The following is a 20,163-nucleotide window of genomic DNA, read 5'->3' on the forward strand; positions in this document are numbered from 1 at the left end:
AGCGCTGCAGTAAAAAGAATGCAAATTTCCTGTCTGGGATGCCCGGACATGCAGGCAGATCCTGCTGGATTTTCAATGCCTTTGAGGCATCCCAGGCCACACAAAACAGACCCAGCATTCAGGTCACAGTGCACTTACAGTATGTGGGTGATGGAAAGCCTGGAAGAGCTGCTGATTTCTTCAGAACAGAAAAAAAAAAAAAAAAAGAATTTAAATGAGTGCTATTGTCTTGTGCCAGGCCAGCTGATCCCATGGGGCCAGTGGAACTGAGGGAAAGAAAAGGCTGCTGCATTCCACCAGGCCACAGCTGGCATACAATGGGAATCATTTATAGAAGAGAAAGTTAGGAGGGTTTTGCTAGGCACTCCCGAAGGCTTCTGTTAATAACATTGTGTATTCCAATCTTTAGTCTTCATAGAATAGAAATTAATCCCAATATTAGGGTCAGAGAATTCACTCCACATGCAACTTAAAGTTCATTAGTTCCATGCATAATGAGTGACCTGTTGCAATGATGGAAGGGAAGGGAAATGGGACTTGATATATTGCCTTTCTGAGGTTTTTGCAACTACATTCAAAGCAGTTTACATATATTCAGGTACTTATTTGTACCTGGGGCAATGGAGGGTTAAGTGACTTCCCAGAGTCACAAGGAGCTGCAGTGGGAATTGAACTCAGTTCCCCAGGATCACTGCACTAACCACTAGGCTACTCCTCTGCTCTTTCCCAGTCCTCATGGTGCATTAAGGGTCTGATTTCTGCTTCTGTGTGTATTACACAGTAGAAACCACTCTACCTGCAGACATCTGCGAATTTTCCATATTAACAGAGAATAACTGAACTCAGTTATAAGAGAGGCTGGGATTTGGGAAACACCCATTTTTCGTTTACATATTTTTTCTATTTTACGAGATATATTATGTCTGAGTGGAGCATTAAAGATGCCCTAATATTTCCAGTTGGGGATTTGCAGCTGCTCCCTGGCACATGTGGGTTTTTTAAAAAGTGCTCCATTTGGTTAGCCCTAAACAGGATAGATTAAAGGAAGTATTCTTCTTAATCCCCTGGGTCTTATTCCCTCCTCCAAATTAAACTAAATGAGAATTGTGTCCTCTGTGTCAAATTAGCAGCAGTCGCATGTGCAGGTTTGCAAAATGGCTGACATACATATGGAATCGCTGGCATGTACATGTGTAAATAATGAAATATCAATTTACATGCAAGTGTCAGCACTGTCACATGTAATTTGCTGCATTTCCTCCGTTGATTTTTTTTCCACATGTGTATTTGTAACATTTATTTATTGCATTTGTATCCCACATTATCCCACCTCTTTGCAGGCTCAATGTGGCTTACAGTATATAGTAGGAAGTGGAAATGAGAGGAGAGTTAATATTAGTGTAACAGAAGTATATTGGGTAATGGAAAGTACATGACAGCTCCCACTGCATGTGCCGGCAAATATCCTGCCGATATTTCAGAAAAGGTTCTGCATCGGCAAATCCTTTCCCGAAACACCACCAGAACTGAGCACATCCCAACCTGGACATCTCAGGTCTGATCTCTATGTTCTATGTACAAAGGAACGCCAAACGTTTTAAGATTGATTCCTATCCTTGAGTTCTGGCTTCTTCACAGGGGTGGACTGAGGATGGTCTGGGCCCCCTGCCTGGCCACTGCCCAACGCTCCCCTGGCCGCCCCTGCTGCCACAGCCGATGCCCCCACTTCCCCAGTCCTACCTGAGGAGTCCTGGTGGTCTGGTGGCCTCTGCAGGGGGGGGGGGGGGGACATGTTCTTTCCTGCCCAATGCGCTGCCGCTATTCCCCCGCCTGCCAGCGATGCCATATTTTCAAAATGGAGGTCGAGACTTCCCACAGTAGTCTCGCGGGTCTCGACAGTCTAGCGAGACTTCCGCAGGGAGTCTCGGCTGCCATTTTTTAAATACGGTGGTGCCGGGCTGGGTGCAGTGTTGCCAGGTGGGCGGTTTTCCCGCCCAATTGGGCGGTTTTCCGCGACCCGCCGCGGGAAATTTTTGCCCGCGGAGGGTCGCGGTTTTTTGGGCTTCTTTTTCTTCTTTTCCGCGGTTTTTCAGGCGGTTTTTTCGGCCGCGAGGGGCGGGGTTAGTGACGTTTTGGGCGGGGTTAGTGACGTTTTGGGCGGGGCCGGTGACGGGGGAGGCAGGGTCGGTGACGGGGGAGGCGGGGCCGGTGACAGCGGGGCCGGTGACGGCGGGGGTGGGGGTGTCAGGGGCGGGGTTTGAGTTTGGGCGGGTTTTGGGCTGTTTTTAGGCTGGATTGGGTGGGAAAAAAATGTTCCACCTGGCAACCCTGGCTGGGTGATCAGAAAAGGGAAGCTAGTAGTTCCATGGAGGAATAGCTGAGCAGTTAAAAAAATTGAGAGGTAAACCCAGGAAACTGGGGTTCAAATCCTGCCCCTTCCTCTGAATCACTCTTTGTGGTCACCCTCCATTGCCACAGGTACAATTAGTCTGGGAACACATTTGGACAGAGAAATAACTCATGTCCCTGAAAAGTTTAACCTGTATTGCAGGGGTGTAGCCAGACTTCGGCGGGAGGGGGGACCAGAGCCTGAGGTGAGGGGGAACATTTTAGCACCCCCCTGGCGCCGCCGACCCCCCCCACCATTACTGACCCCCCCCCCCCCCCCGCCACCGCCAACTTTGACGACCCCTGCCGATGACCCTCTCGACCCCCCCCTCCCGCCGCCAACCCTCCCCAGCTATCACCGTGGGCTACCTTTGCTGGCAGGGAACCCCAATCCCCGCCAGCCGAGGAGGTCCTCTTCTTCCTCCGAAGACTTCATTCTGTTTCTGACGTCCTGCATGTCCTCTTCGGAGGAAGAAGAAGACCTCCTCGGCTGGCAAGGATTAGGGTCCCCCGCCAGCAAAGGTAGCCCACGGCGACAGCGGGGGGAGGGTTGGCGGCAGGAGGGGGGTCGAGAGGGTCGTCGGCAGAGGGGTCCAGGGCCAAATCTGCAGGGGCCCAGCCCCCCCCCCCCCAGGCCCCATGTAGCTACGCCACTGCTGTACTGAGCTCAGGTTTTGGAAGGCACCGAAGAAATCTGATCTTTTCGCCTCCTACCTTGTCTGCAATCTCCGATGAGATGTTACAGGTGTTGCTAGGAGGTGACACTCTCCTACATTTCTCATCTCCTCCATGTAAAGCCCAAGAATTAGCAAAATCATAGCTGTTTAGAACTGGAATACCTGCAAGAGAAGAGAAAGATGATGTGGGCATTCTACAGTCTGCTCTAATAAACTCAATCTTGACTTCCAGATTACAGCAGTAAAATATGAAACTTTACAGGCAAATGAGCAGATTATCTAAAAAAAAAAATACCGTTCTTGGACCAGAGCTATTTAACATATTTATACATGATCCGAAAATCAGAATGACGAGTGAGGTGCTTAAATTTGCAGATGACACAAAACTATCCAAGGTTGTCAAAATGCATGCGGATTGTAAACAAAAATTGCAGGAAGACCTTAGGAAAGTAGAAGGCTGGGCATCCAAATTGCAGATGAAACTTAATGTGGACAAATGAAAAGTAATGCACATTGGGAAGAATAAATCTGAATCATGGTTACCTGCTGCTAGTAGGGTCGGCCCAAGGCAATCTGCCGCGCAAGGCAGGAATGAGATGCCACCCCCCGCCCCCACTTGCGCCTGGTCTAGCATCTCTCCCCTTCCCTCCTCAACCCTCTTCCCCACATTTACCTTTTTTTTTTTTTTTCCTTTTCAAAACGGCGGCAGCAATTCCCATAGGCTGCCCTATCCCGGCGCTGCTGGCACCGGCCTCTTCGCTGTACTGCATCCCGCCTCTGAGGAAACAGGAAGTTACGTCAAGAGGCAGGCCAGAGTAGGGAGAAGAGGCTGGTGCAGGCGGTAAACGTGGGGAATATGGTTGAGGACGGAAGTGGAGAATGCCGATCCTGGAGAGTGCCACCTGAGGCCCCCACCTCAGTTGGCCTAATGGTAGGACTGCCACTGGATACTAGGGTCCATCTTAGGAGTCCACACTCAAGAAAAAGATCTAGGTGTCATTGTAGAAAATAGGCTGAAATCTTCTGGTTCGACCTCACCTTGAGTATCGCCGAATCTCAAAAAAGATATAGTGGAATTAGAAAAAGGTTCAAAGAAGAGTGACCAAAATGATAAAGGGGATGGAACTCCTCTCATACAAGGAAAAAAGCTAAAGAGGAGGGATATGATTGAGGTCTATAAAATCCCGAGTGGTGTAGAACGAGTAGAAGTAAATCAATTTTTCACTCTTTCAAAAAGTACAAAGACCAGAGGACACTCAATGAAATTACATGGAAATACTTTTAAAACAAATAGGAGGAAATATTTTTTTTCTCTCAAAAAATAGTTAAGCTCTGGAACTCTTTGCTGGAAGATGTGGTAACAGCGGTTAGCGTATCTGGATTTTAAAAAAGGTTTGGACAAGTTCCTGCAGGAAAAGTCCATACTCTGGTATGGTGATGGACATGGGGGAAGTCACTGCTTGCCCCAGGATTGGTAGCATGGAATGTTGCTACTAATTGGGTTTCTGCCAAGTACTTGTGACCTACATTGGCATCACATGGGAAAAAAGTAGAAACCTTTGCAGTCTACCGAAATGGAGAACAGTTGCTTGCCAATGTGCCCTGCAGCACAAGCAGACCTCAGCTAAGCTAACGCCCATTGCTCTAGACTCACTGCCCATACTCTTTAGCAAGCTTAGGTGTGGCTGCCTTCCCTGGCTTCTTAGGAGGTGGAGGAGGGTATGAACTGCCAGCCAGCTGTCAAAGAGGAGGCTCTGAGCATGCAGCCATTAATGGAGTTTGTTTGTCAGCTCAGAAGACTCGCAAGCTGTATGGCTTGTTCTATGGCGACGGCTGACTGATCCCCAGACGCTAAGGGGCAAAACTACGACAGTCAGGTACTCCAATAAAACATGAGAGGAGCAAATTCGATAACAACACCTGGGCGCCCACATATCATTGTAGAATACTAGCATAACCTGAGATTGGTGCACCCAACATTAGGTGCCCACAATCGCCCCAGCTATAGACCTGGTGTAACTACAGGCATTTAAATGCAGCTCAAGCAGACAAAACTTAGCAATTCTGTAAGTTCTATGGGTAACTGGAAACCCAGCCCAGGCTCCACCCACATCTACGCCCCCTTGCTGTTACATGCAATTGCATTTTTACACACACACACACACACTTATAGAATAGCATTTAGGATGCATTTATATGTAGAAAGTGGGTGCATAATTGCAAGGGATGAGCACCCTAAAACTAGTAAGTATATGAGAAAGCATTGAGAAGGCAACCCTGAAACCCGTGGATCCGTAAGCAGCAGAATGGGGTGGGCCACAAGGGCCATGTCCCCATCAATATTTTGTCCAGCACAGCAGCAGCTAGAAAGCCCGGAGGAGGAGCTGGATATTGATTTCTTCACCCCCCCCCCCCCAACCAGAAAGATGTTTCACTGCCTATGAGTGGATGTACGAGAAAGCATTGAGAACGCAACCTGTATAAAGATACCGTTGAAAACCTAAAAGACAATGATACTAAGGGGTTAAGTGAGGGATATGAGGAAGGGGATCTGGTGTTGAGTTCCATATAGGAATTTGTACCCAAAATCAGCACGTCACTCCTGGGGAGAATGGGCCATTTTGATCTATATCTGCTGTCATTTACTCTGGGTTTGTTTAAAGATGTACTACACCCAGGGCGAAACAGGTCCAAATACCATGAAAATAGAGAACATTTTAGAGGGGGAAACCATATTTATTCAAAAAAAGTTGAAAATGTTTATTCATTCAAATCAGCAAACTCTTCTTGAAACCGAAGCCATTTAACGTCTCTCAAGGAAGTCCCTAAACCTTTCCCCTTGGAGGCCTAATCCGTGGTTCCTGTTACGATACGAATTTGTGGCCACAACACAGAATCGTGATGCTAGACTTTTCAGAACTTGTTTTGCCAGATTTAAAATCCACCAGAGCCTAATGGGTACAAGTTTTATCAAACTAATTTTGAGTTTTCTTTTCTAGGACAGTAGAGACAGGCAAAGATCATTTTAGTATCTTGCCACAGCACAGTGGTACCAGGTTTCCAACATCAGCACCAGACAACAGGGGGTTGGTTAAAGCTGGATCTAGAGGATCTAAGCTGAGGACTTATAGGGAGGGTGATTAAGTGAGTAACGGTACAGGTCCAAGGCATTCTGAGAAAATCACAATGTAAAAAAATACTAAATTTATATCAGTTAAAACCTGATTCGTCCAAATAACTCTTGGGACACACCAAGCCTCAACATTTACACAGTGGCGTTCCGACGCTGGCTGACACCCGGGGTGGATCGCCGATGCGCCCCCCCCCCCCCCACGGCTAAATGACACCCCTCCCTGGGTGCATGCCGCTGGGGGAGGGTGCCACGGCGCGCGCCTGTCGCCCTGTCGACTCCGAGTTCGCAAGTAACCTGTTCCGGGGCAGAGAGGGAGCAGTGAACACATACAAACTCGGAGACAGGGCGACAGGCGCGCGCCGCAGCACCACCCACCAGCGGCGTGCACCCGGGGCGGACCCCCCCCCCCCCCCCTTGGTACACCACTGTATTTACATTGATCCTTGAAATCCAAGCAACCTGCAAGAGCAGCTTCTATCATTTCTAACAACTACACTGCCTCTATCCATACATTGAGAAGGCAAGTTTTGTCACAGTGGTTCACACCAAGATAATATCAAGACTGGATTACTGTAATGCACTCTACACTGGTCTGGCTCCAAAGAGTTTGCACCAGGGGCGTAGCTACGTGGGGCCATGGGGACCTGGGCCCCCGTAAATTTGGCCCTGGACCCCCTGCCAATGACCCTCTCGACCCCCCCTCCTGCCGCCAACCCGCCGACGCCGTCTGCTACCTTTGCTGGCGGGGGACTCCAACCTCCGCCAGCCGAGGTCCTCTTCTTCCTTCGTTCTGTTTCTGAGTCTGACGTCTTGCACGACGTCAGACTCAGAAACAGAATACAGGCAGAAGAGGACCTCGGCTGGCGGAGGTTGGGGTCCCCCTGCCAGCAAAGGTAGGCGACAGCGATGGCAGGAGAGGGTTGGCAGTGGGAGAGGGGGGTCGAGAGGGTCATTGGCGGGGGGGGGTCAAAGTTGTTGTTGGTGGTGGTGGTGGTGGTGGTGGTGGTGGCGGCAGCGGCGGTGGGTCAGCAATGGCAGGAGTGTCACGGCACTGGGGGGGCTAAAATGTGCCCCCTCACATCGGGCTCTGGACCCCCCTTCCGCTGAAGTCTGGCTACGCCCCTGGTTTGCACCAGCTCCAATTGATTGAGAATGCCACGCAAGACTGATAGAAGGTTGTAAGTGATGTGGTAACATGATATCATTTCTACGAAAGCTTAATTAGTCACCAGTATAAGAGAGGGTTAAATTTAAAACTATGTATCTGATCTTCAAGACCTTTAAAGCAAATGGACCTAGTACTTGAAGAACAGGATCTCCCCCTCTGCACACCTCCAATGGCCCTAGCCACACCTTCTCCAAAGGAAATCGTGTGACTTGACACCTGCCAACAAGCCTTCTCCAGAGTAGCCCCCATATTCTGGAATGCACTCCCAGAAAGGCTTTGCTTAATGCAAGACTACCTCTACTTCAGAAAGTAAATAAAAACTTGGCTCTTCTCCCAAGCCTTTAATAGAAATAACTAACTAACTAGTCACACACGCAATGACTAACACCAGCTGCACAGACTATAGCAGGTCTTGCGTTTCATTCCTATGCTAGCTGAAATCATTTTCCTGTATCTTTTCTGATTTCATGTGCAAATTTTCCTTAACTTAGTCACCCTTATTTCTATCAAACTCCTGTTACTCTGTCTTATCTAGCAGGCTTATTTTCGAAAGAGAAGGACACCCATCTTTCGACACAAATTGGGAGATGGGCGTCCTTCTACCAGGGTCGCCCAAATCGGCATAATCGAAAGCCAATTTTGGGTGTCCCCAACTGCCTTCCATCGCGGGGACAACCAAAGTTCATGGGGCGTGTTGGAAGCATAGCGAAGGTGGGTCATGGGTGTGCCTAACACATGGGTGTCCTTGACCCGTAATGGGGAAAAAAAGGGCGTCAACTTTACTTGGTCCTTTTTTCACAACCAAGCCTCGAAAAGGTGCCCAAACTGACCAGATGACCACCGGGGATGACCTCCCCTTACTCCCCCAGTAGTCACTAACCCCCTCCCACCCTCAAAAAAAATTTTTTAAATATTTTTTGCCAGCCTCAAATATCATACCCAGCTCCATGACAGCAGTATGCAGGTCCCTGGAGCAGTTTTAGTGGGTGCAGTGCACTTCAGGCAGGGGGGGACCCAGGCCCATCCCCCCCTACCTGTTACACTTGTGGTGGTAAATGTGAGCCCTCCAAAACCCACCAGAAACCCACTGTACCCACATCTAGGTGCCTCCCTTCACCTGTAAGGGCTATGGTAGTGGTGTATAGTGGTGGGTAGTGGGTTTTGGAGGGCTCAGCACACAAGGTAAGGGAGCTATGTACCTGGGAGCTTTTTCTGAAGTCCACTGCAGTGCCCCCTAGGGTGCCCGGTTATTGTCCTGGCATATCAGGGGGACCAGTGCACTACGAATGCTGGCTCCTCCCATGACCATAAGGGCTTGCATTTGGTCATTTCTGAGATGGGCATCCTTAGTTTCCATTATCGCCGAACATCAGAAACGACCAAGTCTAAGGACGACCATCTCTAGGGATGACCTAAATGTTGAGATTTGAGCGACCCTGACCGTATTATCGAAACAAAAGATGGACGCCCATCTTGTTTTGATAATACGGGTTTCCCCGCCCCTTCGCCAGGACGTCCTGCAAGGACGTCCTCAAGAAAACTTGGGCGCCCCTTTTGATTATGCCCCTCCACGTGTTCGACCTATGTCCAGATTGTTCTCGCTGTATTCTGCCTTGGCTGAATTTCTTCAAAAAGGAAGTAAATACATTATAATAAATAAATAAATATCTGCACCTGGATTTCAGCCAAGTCATAGGAATTTACTCATCCTCAAAGCATCATAAGACAGACATATTAAATCATGTTTTTAAGCATCAATATCATTATTCAGCAAACACACATGCAGCTAGAGTCCAGTCTTCTAAAACAGTACGTGACTGTCTGTCAAAACATGAAACATAGCATCTTACCTTCTTGCGTCATGAAGTCATCATCTCCAAAGTTGTTAAAGTTCCCACAGAGTCCACAGGTTTTATTGAAGTGCTTGTTGGAGAACATGATCTGTACATTTCCACTGGTGTCAATCTTTGCCACAAATCCATGCTCATGGCTGGACAGCTTATAATAACCTGCTTCAGTTTCTAAAAATACCCCATTAGAAGCATACGGTATGTGTACCCTGTTGGACAAAAGACCTTTGCTTAGTATCTGCTGTGCATCTCAACCAGCACAGATTAAGGGGTCCTTTTACTAACCTTCCTGGGATTGGCAGCATGGAGTGTTGCTACTCTTTGGGGTTCTACATGGAATCTTGTTACTCTTTAGGATTCCAGAATCTTGTTGCTCTTTGGGATTCTGGAATGTTGCTACTGTTTTGGGGTTCCGGAATCTTGCTGTTCTTTGAGACTCTACATGGAATATTGCTACTAATTGGGTTTCTGCCAGGTACTTGTGACCTGGATTGGCCACTGTTGGAAATAGGATACTGGGCTAGATGGACCATTGGCTCATTGGCTACAGTGTTTACCTTTTATCTCCATGAAGCACCGTCCCATCCAAAAATAAGCGAAGGTCAAAATACTCCCCAAGGTACAGGGTGATGCTTTTATGTTTACCATGGTGATAATCGCCTGCATTGAAAACAAATAGAAATTACAAAAACGTTTTTGAAAGGTCACTTGTGGCTGCTATTTTCTCTCGTCAGAGACCTGCAGAGAGCTGCTCTGTGTGGGGTTCTCCAGGTTTCAGAGAAAGGTCAGGAGATGGGCCTACTTTTAAGCCAGGAAAGGTTAGATTTTTGTTTTGTTTTGTTCTTTTGTTTGTTTTTCTTGGACCGTTGATTCTTTTTTCTTCCTTTTTCTTCCAGCTCAGCCAGATTGTTGCTGGGATTCTAGGACCTTGTACAATACCTGGGGATTTCCCCTCAATGTAATAAGCCCGCCCCCCCCCCCCGCCCCCTCCACTGAGTTACATTTCTAATCTGCACTTGGACAACTATGTGCAAAGAAATCTATTTCGGATTGGTGGTGTTGAAAATTTAGAAATAAATCAATACAAAATATTACACTTTTAGAAAACGTTTTGCAGCCCTAACTTGCACGTCTGCTTTAAATGCACAAAATCATGGGTGTCCTTTTAGCATTTTGAACATTCATTTCTTGTTTAAATATCTAGAATTTCGTGTCCAAATGGGGTAATTCTATCATAGCGAGGGTGCCTGTTGCTGTAGTTTCCTTTATGGAATGCAAGTGTAACCAGGTATATATATACATATATGCTTAGGTGTCAGCAATTATGTCAGCCATAGGGCTGGTAAGTGCTGGAGACACTTGCAAAACTTATTCGAGGAGTTATCTCCCAATTCTATAAACAGTGCACATTCTTTATAGAATCATGCTTAATGCTGATCTTTTCCAGTGCCCATTACGAGTGCCCTTTATAGATTCTAGCCCGTTATGAGTGGATAATTTTTACCTGCACACGTCATGTCAGTTTCCAAACAGAATAATTTCCCTTTCAAAACTGATTCAGTAAACAGTAGACACAGATCTGTAGCTGACTTTTGTAGGTATTTTTTTCCATGAAAACTTTTTTTTTTACATACTTTTGGAAATGCTAAAGTGTGCATACAAATACATTCTCCACTCCCCTCCCCCACTCTGAAACATTTCCTCACTACGGGGATAATTCAGTAAAGTGAAGTCTAACATTAACACACATTAGTGATTCGAATCCTGGCATATGCACACATACATGTGCATATGTACATATAAATGCATACATTTCACCTAAGTGCTATTCTGTAAATTTGTGCAAATCGTACAAGTGGACACATGGGTGGGACTCACAATAGTGCATGTGACTTATTTATTTAGTTAGTTAGTTAGTTGTTGCATTTGTATCACAGATTTTCCCACCAATTTGCAGGTTCAATGTGGCTTACATTATGCCGTAATAGCAATCGCCATTTCCGGATAGAGAATTACAAGTGGTATTGCATTAAGGCACATAAATAGTACAGTAGAATACAAAGTGGTATTTCCTTGAAGTTCCTGAATGATATTAAATAGGTTAGATTATCAACTATAGAAAGTTCATTTCCGACATAAGAAATAAAGTTCATTTCTGGCATGAGAAATAAAGTGGTAGTGTGTATTGTGCCATTTTCAATTAGTAGCTTTGAAGGTAATCAGAATCCCGTCTCTTTAATTTAAATGTGAACGTGTGCACCAGCTCTATGGCTGGCATAACTGATTCTGCCTTGTAGCAAATGCACGTTTCTAGACACTTGCATAGAAGCCCACTTTTCAAAATGATTGGGGGTGCTGAATTTTTTTTTACAGGTGGTGCATTCACCCCTGTCCCCCTCCCCTGTCCCCATCCCCCCTCCCTCGTCCCCCCTCCACCTCCCTCTGAGTTCCAGGCCCCCCTCCCTCCCTCCCAGTTCCAGTCCCTCCGAGTTCCAGGGTCCCCCCTCCCTCCCTCCCCCTCCCAATTCCAGGGCCCCCCTCCAAGCTCCAGGGTCCCCCCTCCCTCCCAGTTCCAGGGTCCCTCCCTCCCTCCCTTCGAGTTCCAGGGTCCCCCCTCCCTCCGAATTGTAAACGTCATCTATCTTACCTCGTGGGGGTTAGGGCAGCAGCAGCGGTAAAAAGCATGCAGGCTTGGCTCTGTGCTTAGTTGTTTTCCCTTCTCTCTCTCTCAGCTCTGGCTCCACCCTTGCGGAAACAGGAAATGAGGGCGGGACCAAAGCTGAGAGAGAAGGGAAAACAACTAAGCACCAAGCCGAGCCTGCATGCTTTTTTACCACTGCTGCCACCCTAACCCCGACAAGGTAAAATAGATGACTTTTAAAATTCGGAGGGAGGGGGCCTGGAACTCGAAGGGAGGAGGGACGGGAGGGAACGAACTTCCGGTGGGTGAACGAACTTCCGGTGGGTGAAATATTGGGGGTGCTCGAGCACCCACAGCACCCACGGAGTCGGTGCCTATGGACACAGGCCAGTATTCAATTGAAGACTGGAGACACCTACTTTCCCTTACTGAACAGGCCTCAGACGGGCACATCTTATACAATTGTCCTCCATGTGGATTACATGTACATGTGTTGGGCAATTTTTAAAAGCCCCATTTCTGCACAGAAAAAGCTTTAAAAATGCCCCCCCCCCCCCCCCGTGAGTGTTTAGCACCCCACCTATATATATTTTTATTTTTTTTTATTGGAATTTATTCACCACCTTTATGAAGAGATTCACCCAAAGTGGTTTACAGCAGGTGAACCATTTAAAATGTAGGTCTGTGACGAAGCTCTTATATCATTTTAGAATTTCATGTAATGGACGCTAAGTACCTAAATATCAAAATACTGTCTGTACTCTGCACTTTCTAACTTCCAATAACGCTGCTTACTTAACACTTTTGGAACTCACAGGATTTAGGCCTAATGTACTTTATTTTCATAAACCAGAAACCCTTGAAGATGAGTGAGAAAAGCTTATAAAGGTTGTGACAAGGCTACTGCCAGGGGGGCTAGGATGAAGCATTTAGACCCTGAAATACAAGTACCAGAAGCCATTGCAAGGAGGGAGGCAGAGAGTAATCTGGAAACAAGGGAATGGATTCCCAGCTCCAGCAGAGGGAGCCAGGGGGATAGCCAGGCTGAGCCTATAATTTCGTCCCCCACTAGGGGGAGGCGGAGGGACGAAGCTCAGTTCCCCTGGATACGCAATCAATATACCATGCGGCCCAGCTGGAATAGAGAGGGGCCCATGGAGAGGGAAGAAGATGATTGGATGGATTATATGGAAGGAGGGGTAGATCAGAAGGGAGAGCAATCCCAGGATGGGGGAGAAGCCTCTATAGAGTGGGAGAGTTCCAAGGCAGGGATGGCCAGCTCCTGAGGGTTTGGAAGGGTGTTGGAGGTGAGAGAAACCTGCTTTATTGAAAGCCTGATGTATTTGGAAACCTGCTTTATTTACCTGCTTTATTGGAAGCCTGCTTTATTTACCTGCTTTACTGAAAACCTATGTGGTTGGAAGCTGTTTGTTTGGGGATAACCTATGTACTGAAGTTGGTGACAGCTGTTATTGGCTTGATAATAAAAATCGTTTAACCTAGCCACTGCCTGCAGTTGTGGTGAGATCTGGCAAACAGCTGGTGGACGCCTCCACCTTGCTGAGAAGCAGTGGACCCTTTTCACAAAGTTTACTCTTATTGTCTATATCAATCGCGCTCTTCGGTGGAATAACTGGTCTGTGTTAGTGCTGTGTGTTAGTTCAATCAATCAAGCTGAATGTGGGAAAGACATATTACTACAGGGGATGGTATTCAAGACAATTTAACTGGCCACAAACGGCTCCAAACCGATTGAATTGCTTGTGCAGGGCTATACACTGATATTCAGCAGTAATTGACTGGTTAATGTCACTGAAAATCACCACAGACCGCTAAAATGAAAGCTGGTTATCTTGTGGACAGCCGGGGGCTGGGGTAGACTGAGTAGGCACTTATACGATTATCAGCACTTAACTGCCTAAGTCGGACGGCCATATTGGACCGCATAAAACACAGTCCATCTTTATGTGGTCTTGCTTGGCAATTAAGCGGTTCTTAATCAAACAGCCAAATGTGAACAGGAGCCTGTACTGTGATGGCACATAAAAAACATAAGGCTCATGCCTGGCATCATTCCCACTGCAGTGTAATTAGACTCTGGAATTCGTTGCCGGAGAACGTGGTACGGGCGGTTAGCTTGACGGAGTTTAAAAAGGGGTTAGATAGATTCCTAAAGGACAAGTCCATAGACCGCTATTAAATGGACTTGGAAAAATTCCGCATTTTTAGGTATAACTTGTCTGGAATGTTTTTACGTTTGGGGAGCGTGCCAGGTGCCCTTGACCTGGATTGGCCACTGTCGGTGACAGGATGCTGGGCTAGATGGACCTTTGGTCTTTCCCAGTATGGCACTACTTATGTACTTATGTACTTATGTACCATAGACCTCTGTTCACCTCTGGCTTTGCCCTCATTCCTTTGCAACAATGCGTCGACAAACCTTTCTGTGAAGAAATATTTTCTGCGGTTGCTCTGAGACTCATCCTATCACCTCTCTCATTCCAGAGCATCCTTTCCTCTGAACATCCCAGACAGGTACATTACAGAGAGCACAGCACTAACCTAAGAAGGAAAAGGAACGCTTCACACAGTCTCCGGCAAGGAAGTAACTGCAGTCTCCAGCAAAGTCATAAAAAGTTCCATCAAAAGTCCTGATGTGATCCTCTCCGAAAAGGCTGCAGCGGGAAGCTTGGGACCATTCTGTTTTCCCCTCCGTAAAGAAGGGAGGAGATGTTCCTAAATGCCAAAAAAAAAAGCGTTTCAACAATCAGAATATCGCTGAAGAAAAAATGTCACATTTCTCATCATGTTTTCACATTACTTCATGGTAGATTCTAAACCGCAACCAGCTTATCGTAAACCAGCAGCTGACTGTAACAAGGGACACATATACCTCTGAGCCATGAGCGTAGAGACCACACTGGTTCTAAAATCCCACAAAATATAATGGTTGACTTAACTTGGCTTCTGATGTTAATGCAAGAACATTGAGAAATCGCTTCTCAATATCAGAGTATCACAGGAAAAGGATGGATTTATTTATTTATTGCATTTGTACCCCACATTTTCCCACCTATTTGCAGGCTCAATGTGGCTTACAGAGTGTTGTTATGACAAAGCCATGACAGAATAATGGATACAATCGAAAGTATGCAGAAAAAGGATGTGGAATTAGAGAGGGTGGTGTTAGGTAGGATAGATTGGGAGGTGAATTTGTGTCTAAGGTTTCTTTTTGTAGGTTCTGTTGAAGAGATGTGTCTTCAGAGATTTGCGGAAGTTACTTGGGTTGTCTATGGTTTTTAGGGCTGGGGGTAGCCTGTTCCATATCTGTGTACTTCTGAAGGAGAAGGTAGAGGCGTATGCCTGCTTATATTTAATTCCTTTGCAACTAGGGAAATTCAGGTTGAGGAATTTGCGGGCTGATCTCTTGGCGTTTCTGGGCGGTAGGTCCACAAGGTTGGCCATGTACAGTGGGGCATCTGCGTTGATGATCTTGTGTACGATCGTGCAGATCTTGAATTGATGCGTTCCTTGAGTGGAAGCCAGTGAAGTTTTTCTCTTAAAGTAAAATCCCCCCATAGCAAGTGAAAGCGGTATTCGTGGCGGGGGGGGGGGGGGGGGGAGGGGACAGTTTCATAGTAGGCTATTTATGTGAAATGTCCCAAAAAAGCACCTATAAAGCCTTTATAGAACAGGTTCCTACAATAATTTCCAAAAGCACATAAATTCAGATCTGCCCCGAAGAAGGTGAAAATGTGCATACACACCCTGAGTTCTTAAGTTTCACACGTCTGCTTTATAAACTGCACAGGCACACCACACTTCTCCACCCCAGCACAGGCTCAAATGCAGGTGTGCATGCTGTTACCCACATGCTTGCACATATGTATTCCCCTGTAAGTGACGCTTTCTATGCTTGGGAAAATGCTTTATTTTAAAAAGTCCCTTAAAGTAATAGCCCTAACAAGGAAATAAATGGCAGTTCCTGGGTGAATCCCATTGGCTAGAGAGGAACGTCTAAGCCTGATTTCCTGCTGTTTAAGTGGAGAGGTGTGGTAGCCGTGTTAGTCCACTCTTAAAGGTTATCAATAGAAATCAAACAAAATAAAACATGGAAGAAAAAATAAGATGATACCTTTTTTATTGGACATAATACATTTCTTGATTAGCTTTCGAAGGTTGCCCTTCTTCGTCAGATCGGAAATAAGCAAATGTGGTAGCAGATAGTATATATAAGTGAAACATCAAAGCATTACTTTGACAGTCTGACAGAGTGGGAGGGTGGGGGTATGCATGGGGATATCAAAGCATTTCATTGATATTCTAACAGGATGGGTGTGGGTAGGTGAGAGGAGGGTGATAAAACAGAGAAATAAAACTTTATGGTTTATAATGGGCTAGAAAACCCAGATCCTTGTTAAGTCCTGTCTGTTGGGTGTCAAAATATTCAATCATTCTGACTTCAAAGGTCTTACGTTCCTGTATTGTTTTAAAGTTACCTTTCAGGATTATTACTATGAAATCAATGGTACAGTGTTCTGGTCTTGTAAAGTGTTGGCTCACAGGGGTGGGAACCTGACTGGCACCGGCTTTCTTCATGTGATGTCTATGTAGATTAAATCTTGACTTAAGCATCTGGCCTGTTTGTCCAATATAGCATCCTTCATTACATTTTTTACACTGAATGATATATACCACATTGGAAGATGCTGCTGTTTAAGAACGACCTGGCTCAGAGGAGGACAGAACCGGGGCAGCCTTGTGCTAACAGACATCTTTATTGACAAAATCGGTAACAGTAATGGATGAAATAAATAGTGGTATCTTGAATCCTAATTTTGAAGTGAGAAAAGGGTGGGAATCTAAAGAACTTAAATTCAATCAATAAACAATACTAATAACACAATAGCATGCAGAGAGACATGATCGAAACATGTCAGTTTCTGAACAAAAAACCTTTTTAACAGCATATGAACATTTCTTTGAAACAGGGGCTTCAACTTTAAAGAAACAGAAGGGAGAACTCGTATCGAGGAAGCTCTGAGTGCAATTTTTTTCACATAAATAAAGGTGTACATTTCAGCCCGGACTAAAAGCTAATTGCCGAAGAAGTCAAATGCTGTCACATGATAGGAAGGGAAGCAGGATACCTGGTGTGAGAATAATCACTGCTATCAGCACAGGGAGTCCAGGGTACTTCATCTTACACTGCAGAAAGAGAACATGAAAAATCAACACCCAGAAAAAAAAATGAGTGCTGCGCACCAAGTTGGGTGCCATTTATAGAATAATTCTTAGCGCCGGGATCCATGCCCAATTTGGGGTGCGAGGATTTACACCCACTGAAACCCGGTGTAAATCCTCATGCATAAATTAGGTGTGGATCCCCCAGATTCTATCATACTGCTTGCATCTTTGAGGAAGCCCCTGACCTGCTCATGCCCCTCCCATGCCCACACCCCCTTTTTCGGTTGCATGCTAAAAAGTTTACGCACGCATCTTTATAAAATAGCACCTAGCAAGATGTGGGCTTACATTCAAACTGGTGCCAATGAACACCAAGTGCCAGACATCAGCTTTCCCTAATTCAAGTTAAACTCTACTGGATCCAAAAGCCCGTGCCCCTAAGCAAAGAATGAGTGGAGAGTCAAACCAGCAAAAGTCTGTCCAAAAAAAAAAAAGTATGCCCTGATACACAGAGACCCCCACATTCAGCTGTCTGGTGATTGACATGCGGTTCACTTCACTATGTAATATGAAAAGCAAACTCTGTGATTCCCTCTGCAGCTCCGTGAGACCCTGGGCAAGTCGTTTAACCCTCCATTGTCCCAGGTACAACAGTAGTACAAAGTGAGCCCACAAGGGACAGACCCCGTACCTGTAAACCACTTAAAAGTGATATATATATATAAATACTGAAATGAATTTGCAGATAAGAGGGTGCACTGTTTTCCAACAGTGGTTCACATGCACACAGTACTGGAAAAGAGTGCACGGTCATAACAACATTCATTCAAACAGACATGAAAACGTTCATGCTACCCATCCCTACCTCTCACTGCAATTCCTGCACTGTCTCTTTACAGCATGGCATGAAATGCAAACTCTGCCATCCCTGTACTGCCCCCCCCCCCCCCCCCCACATTACTTTTGTTCATGGTTTTTTTTTTTTTTCATTTTGAAAACAAAGCTTACTAACACAGTTCTGCAAGAACACCAACAACCTTCTAATCTGCTGAGGTTTCCAAGCACAGGCAGCCTTAGCTGGAAGTTGGCCAGGTGCCTCCAAATCTTCCTATCTAAAGTCACTTCTTGCAGGATGTGAGAAACTAAATGTACCTTGCTGCGAAGTTCAACTGAGATGCTCAAGGGATGGCTGAATATGACGAGCCTTCTCTCCCTGTCGCCTGCTGGGTCCCTAGCAGCCCATGGTGTCTGTCTCCAGACAGCTGAGCTGGAGTAATCCTGATGTGAAATGTCTCCGATTTTATATAAGGCAGGAACTTTTGGTCTCTCTAAAAGGAAAGATAAAGGGTGAGTGGTACATCCGTCAGAGCCTCTGCACAATAGGAGCAAGACGGGCTCTCGCGCAAACCGCCTTAGCTAATTGCCAGAAAGGAACAATGAAGGGAAACTGCACTAAACTTTTAACTGATGGATTAATCTTTGAAAGGGGGTCTTAGCGGAAAACCTCTCTGGCAGAGCTGATGAGGGTGGACAGCAGTGCCTGGAAGAGGAGTGACAAGGCACTTCAATTACACATTTATTAGGTAAACACAGGATAGTCATAGAGCATTGGGATCAGGAGGATATCTGCGCTGTGCAATATTTCATAAAGTATTCTTCATCTCATGAACGGGGTGAACGCTCTGGTTTCACCTTGCTTTACTGTTGTGGCCTGTGACTTTGCAGCAATCCCTCTGTCAGCTGCAGAGGAACCAAAATCTTTCCTGCAGAAGAAGCTTCCCAGTTTCCAAGCACACTTGGATGGGTTGCCTATACTTGTTGTTCCCTCTTCCAAACTCCAGACGGAACCTCTCTTTGGCTCAATGCAAGTACTACAGCAAGAGTTAGCAGTACATTTGAGAGGCTGAGATCATAGCCAGTTACCTAGGAGTGAAGTTCATTCCTGTCATGCATGCACAAAACTAAACAATTTGGACTAATCACCCTAAGAAGGATCATATCCTGCCTGCATCAGATAAGAATGGCCACGTTCAAGGAACGTAAGCTTTCTGCTATATGTTGGAGGACATGTTGGGGAAAAGGCCAATGTTCCTTTACGAGGTCAATGTCCTCTTGTGAAACCATTTTGGAAGAAGGTCCAGATTTGAAATATGTCTCTCAGCTGGTTTAATATTAACATAGGTGTAGAGAGGGTTCATTCGAAAGTGAAGGTTCTAGACTTCAAAAAACACTAAGCAATTCCTGTCTGGATGGGAACGTCTGGAAGAAACTGGAAAGTAGTGGGCAAAACTGAAAGGAGCTATTGTAAGGGCAAAAAAAAACTTTTTCTAAGGAAAGTAAATAAAATTAAGAGGAAAAGGAGGTTGCTTTGGTTCTCAAAAGTAGTAGTTGAAAAGGTAAGGAAAAAGAAGTTAGCCTTCATAAACTACAAGAGATCGCAGAAAGAGGAAGACGGGCAACAATATCTGGAAAAGCTAAGAGAAGCTGGGAGAGTAGTCAGGAAAGCAAAGATACCCAATATGGTAAAATAGGGGGGAGGGGGGGTGACTAGACATTTTTTTTTTTTACATCTGTTAGTAATAGGAGGAAGTCCAAAAGTTGCATTGTGAGACTCAAAGGTGAAGGGGAGGAATTGCTTAACAAATATTTCTGTTCCGTGTTCACAGCTGAAGGGCCGGGAGCAGGACCACAAATAGGAAGGGGTGGCAGCCCCTGAATCATTCTCAGAAGACAACAGTGTAGCCAGCTCCTCACGAACACAGGTGCACTAAGCAATGAGGCCGGATGGCACACTTCCGAGGGTACTGAAGGAACTTAGGGAAGTTCTAGCGGCTCCTTTGGCCGACCTTTTCAATGCTTCTCTAGAGTGCTCCCAGAGGACTGGAGAACAGCAGATGTGGTCCCTCTGCACAAAAGTCGAAGCGAGGAAGAGGGTCCCAAAAAAAACAACAAGGCAAACGGTCTACAAAATCCAATATGGAAAAAGAAGCCAGCAGATCAATATAACATCAGAAAGATTTTATTGAAGATACCGTATGTAAACAAATTGCCCGACACAGGCCGTGTTTCGCCCACCAAGGGCTGCATCAGGGGCTACAATAAACAAACAGATTGAATTA

At 46.0% G+C, this 20,163-nt stretch overlaps 1 protein-coding gene across 1 annotated transcript in view; it reads right to left on the reverse strand.

Moving 5' to 3' along the window:
• The window catches only part of VWF (von Willebrand factor), a 235,651-nt gene extending 217,325 nt beyond the window's left edge, over nucleotides 1-18,326 (reverse strand). The window contains exons 1-6 of the mRNA XM_030215570.1: nucleotides 18,197-18,326; nucleotides 17,008-17,065; nucleotides 14,420-14,593; nucleotides 9,774-9,876; nucleotides 9,217-9,425; nucleotides 3,103-3,227 (exon numbers count right to left, since the gene is read on the reverse strand). Coding sequence (XP_030071430.1) covers nucleotides 3,103-3,227; nucleotides 9,217-9,425; nucleotides 9,774-9,876; nucleotides 14,420-14,593; nucleotides 17,008-17,059 — 663 coding nt within the window. The 5' untranslated portion in view covers nucleotides 17,060-17,065; nucleotides 18,197-18,326. The remainder of the gene's footprint in view (nucleotides 1-3,102; nucleotides 3,228-9,216; nucleotides 9,426-9,773; nucleotides 9,877-14,419; nucleotides 14,594-17,007; nucleotides 17,066-18,196) is intronic.
• Nucleotides 18,327-20,163: the final 1,837 nt, after the last annotated feature.

The sequence above is a fragment of the Microcaecilia unicolor genome, chromosome 9, assembly GCF_901765095.1.
Source record: "Microcaecilia unicolor chromosome 9, aMicUni1.1, whole genome shotgun sequence".
In the NCBI taxonomy this organism is placed as follows: domain Eukaryota; kingdom Metazoa; phylum Chordata; class Amphibia; order Gymnophiona; family Siphonopidae; genus Microcaecilia; species Microcaecilia unicolor.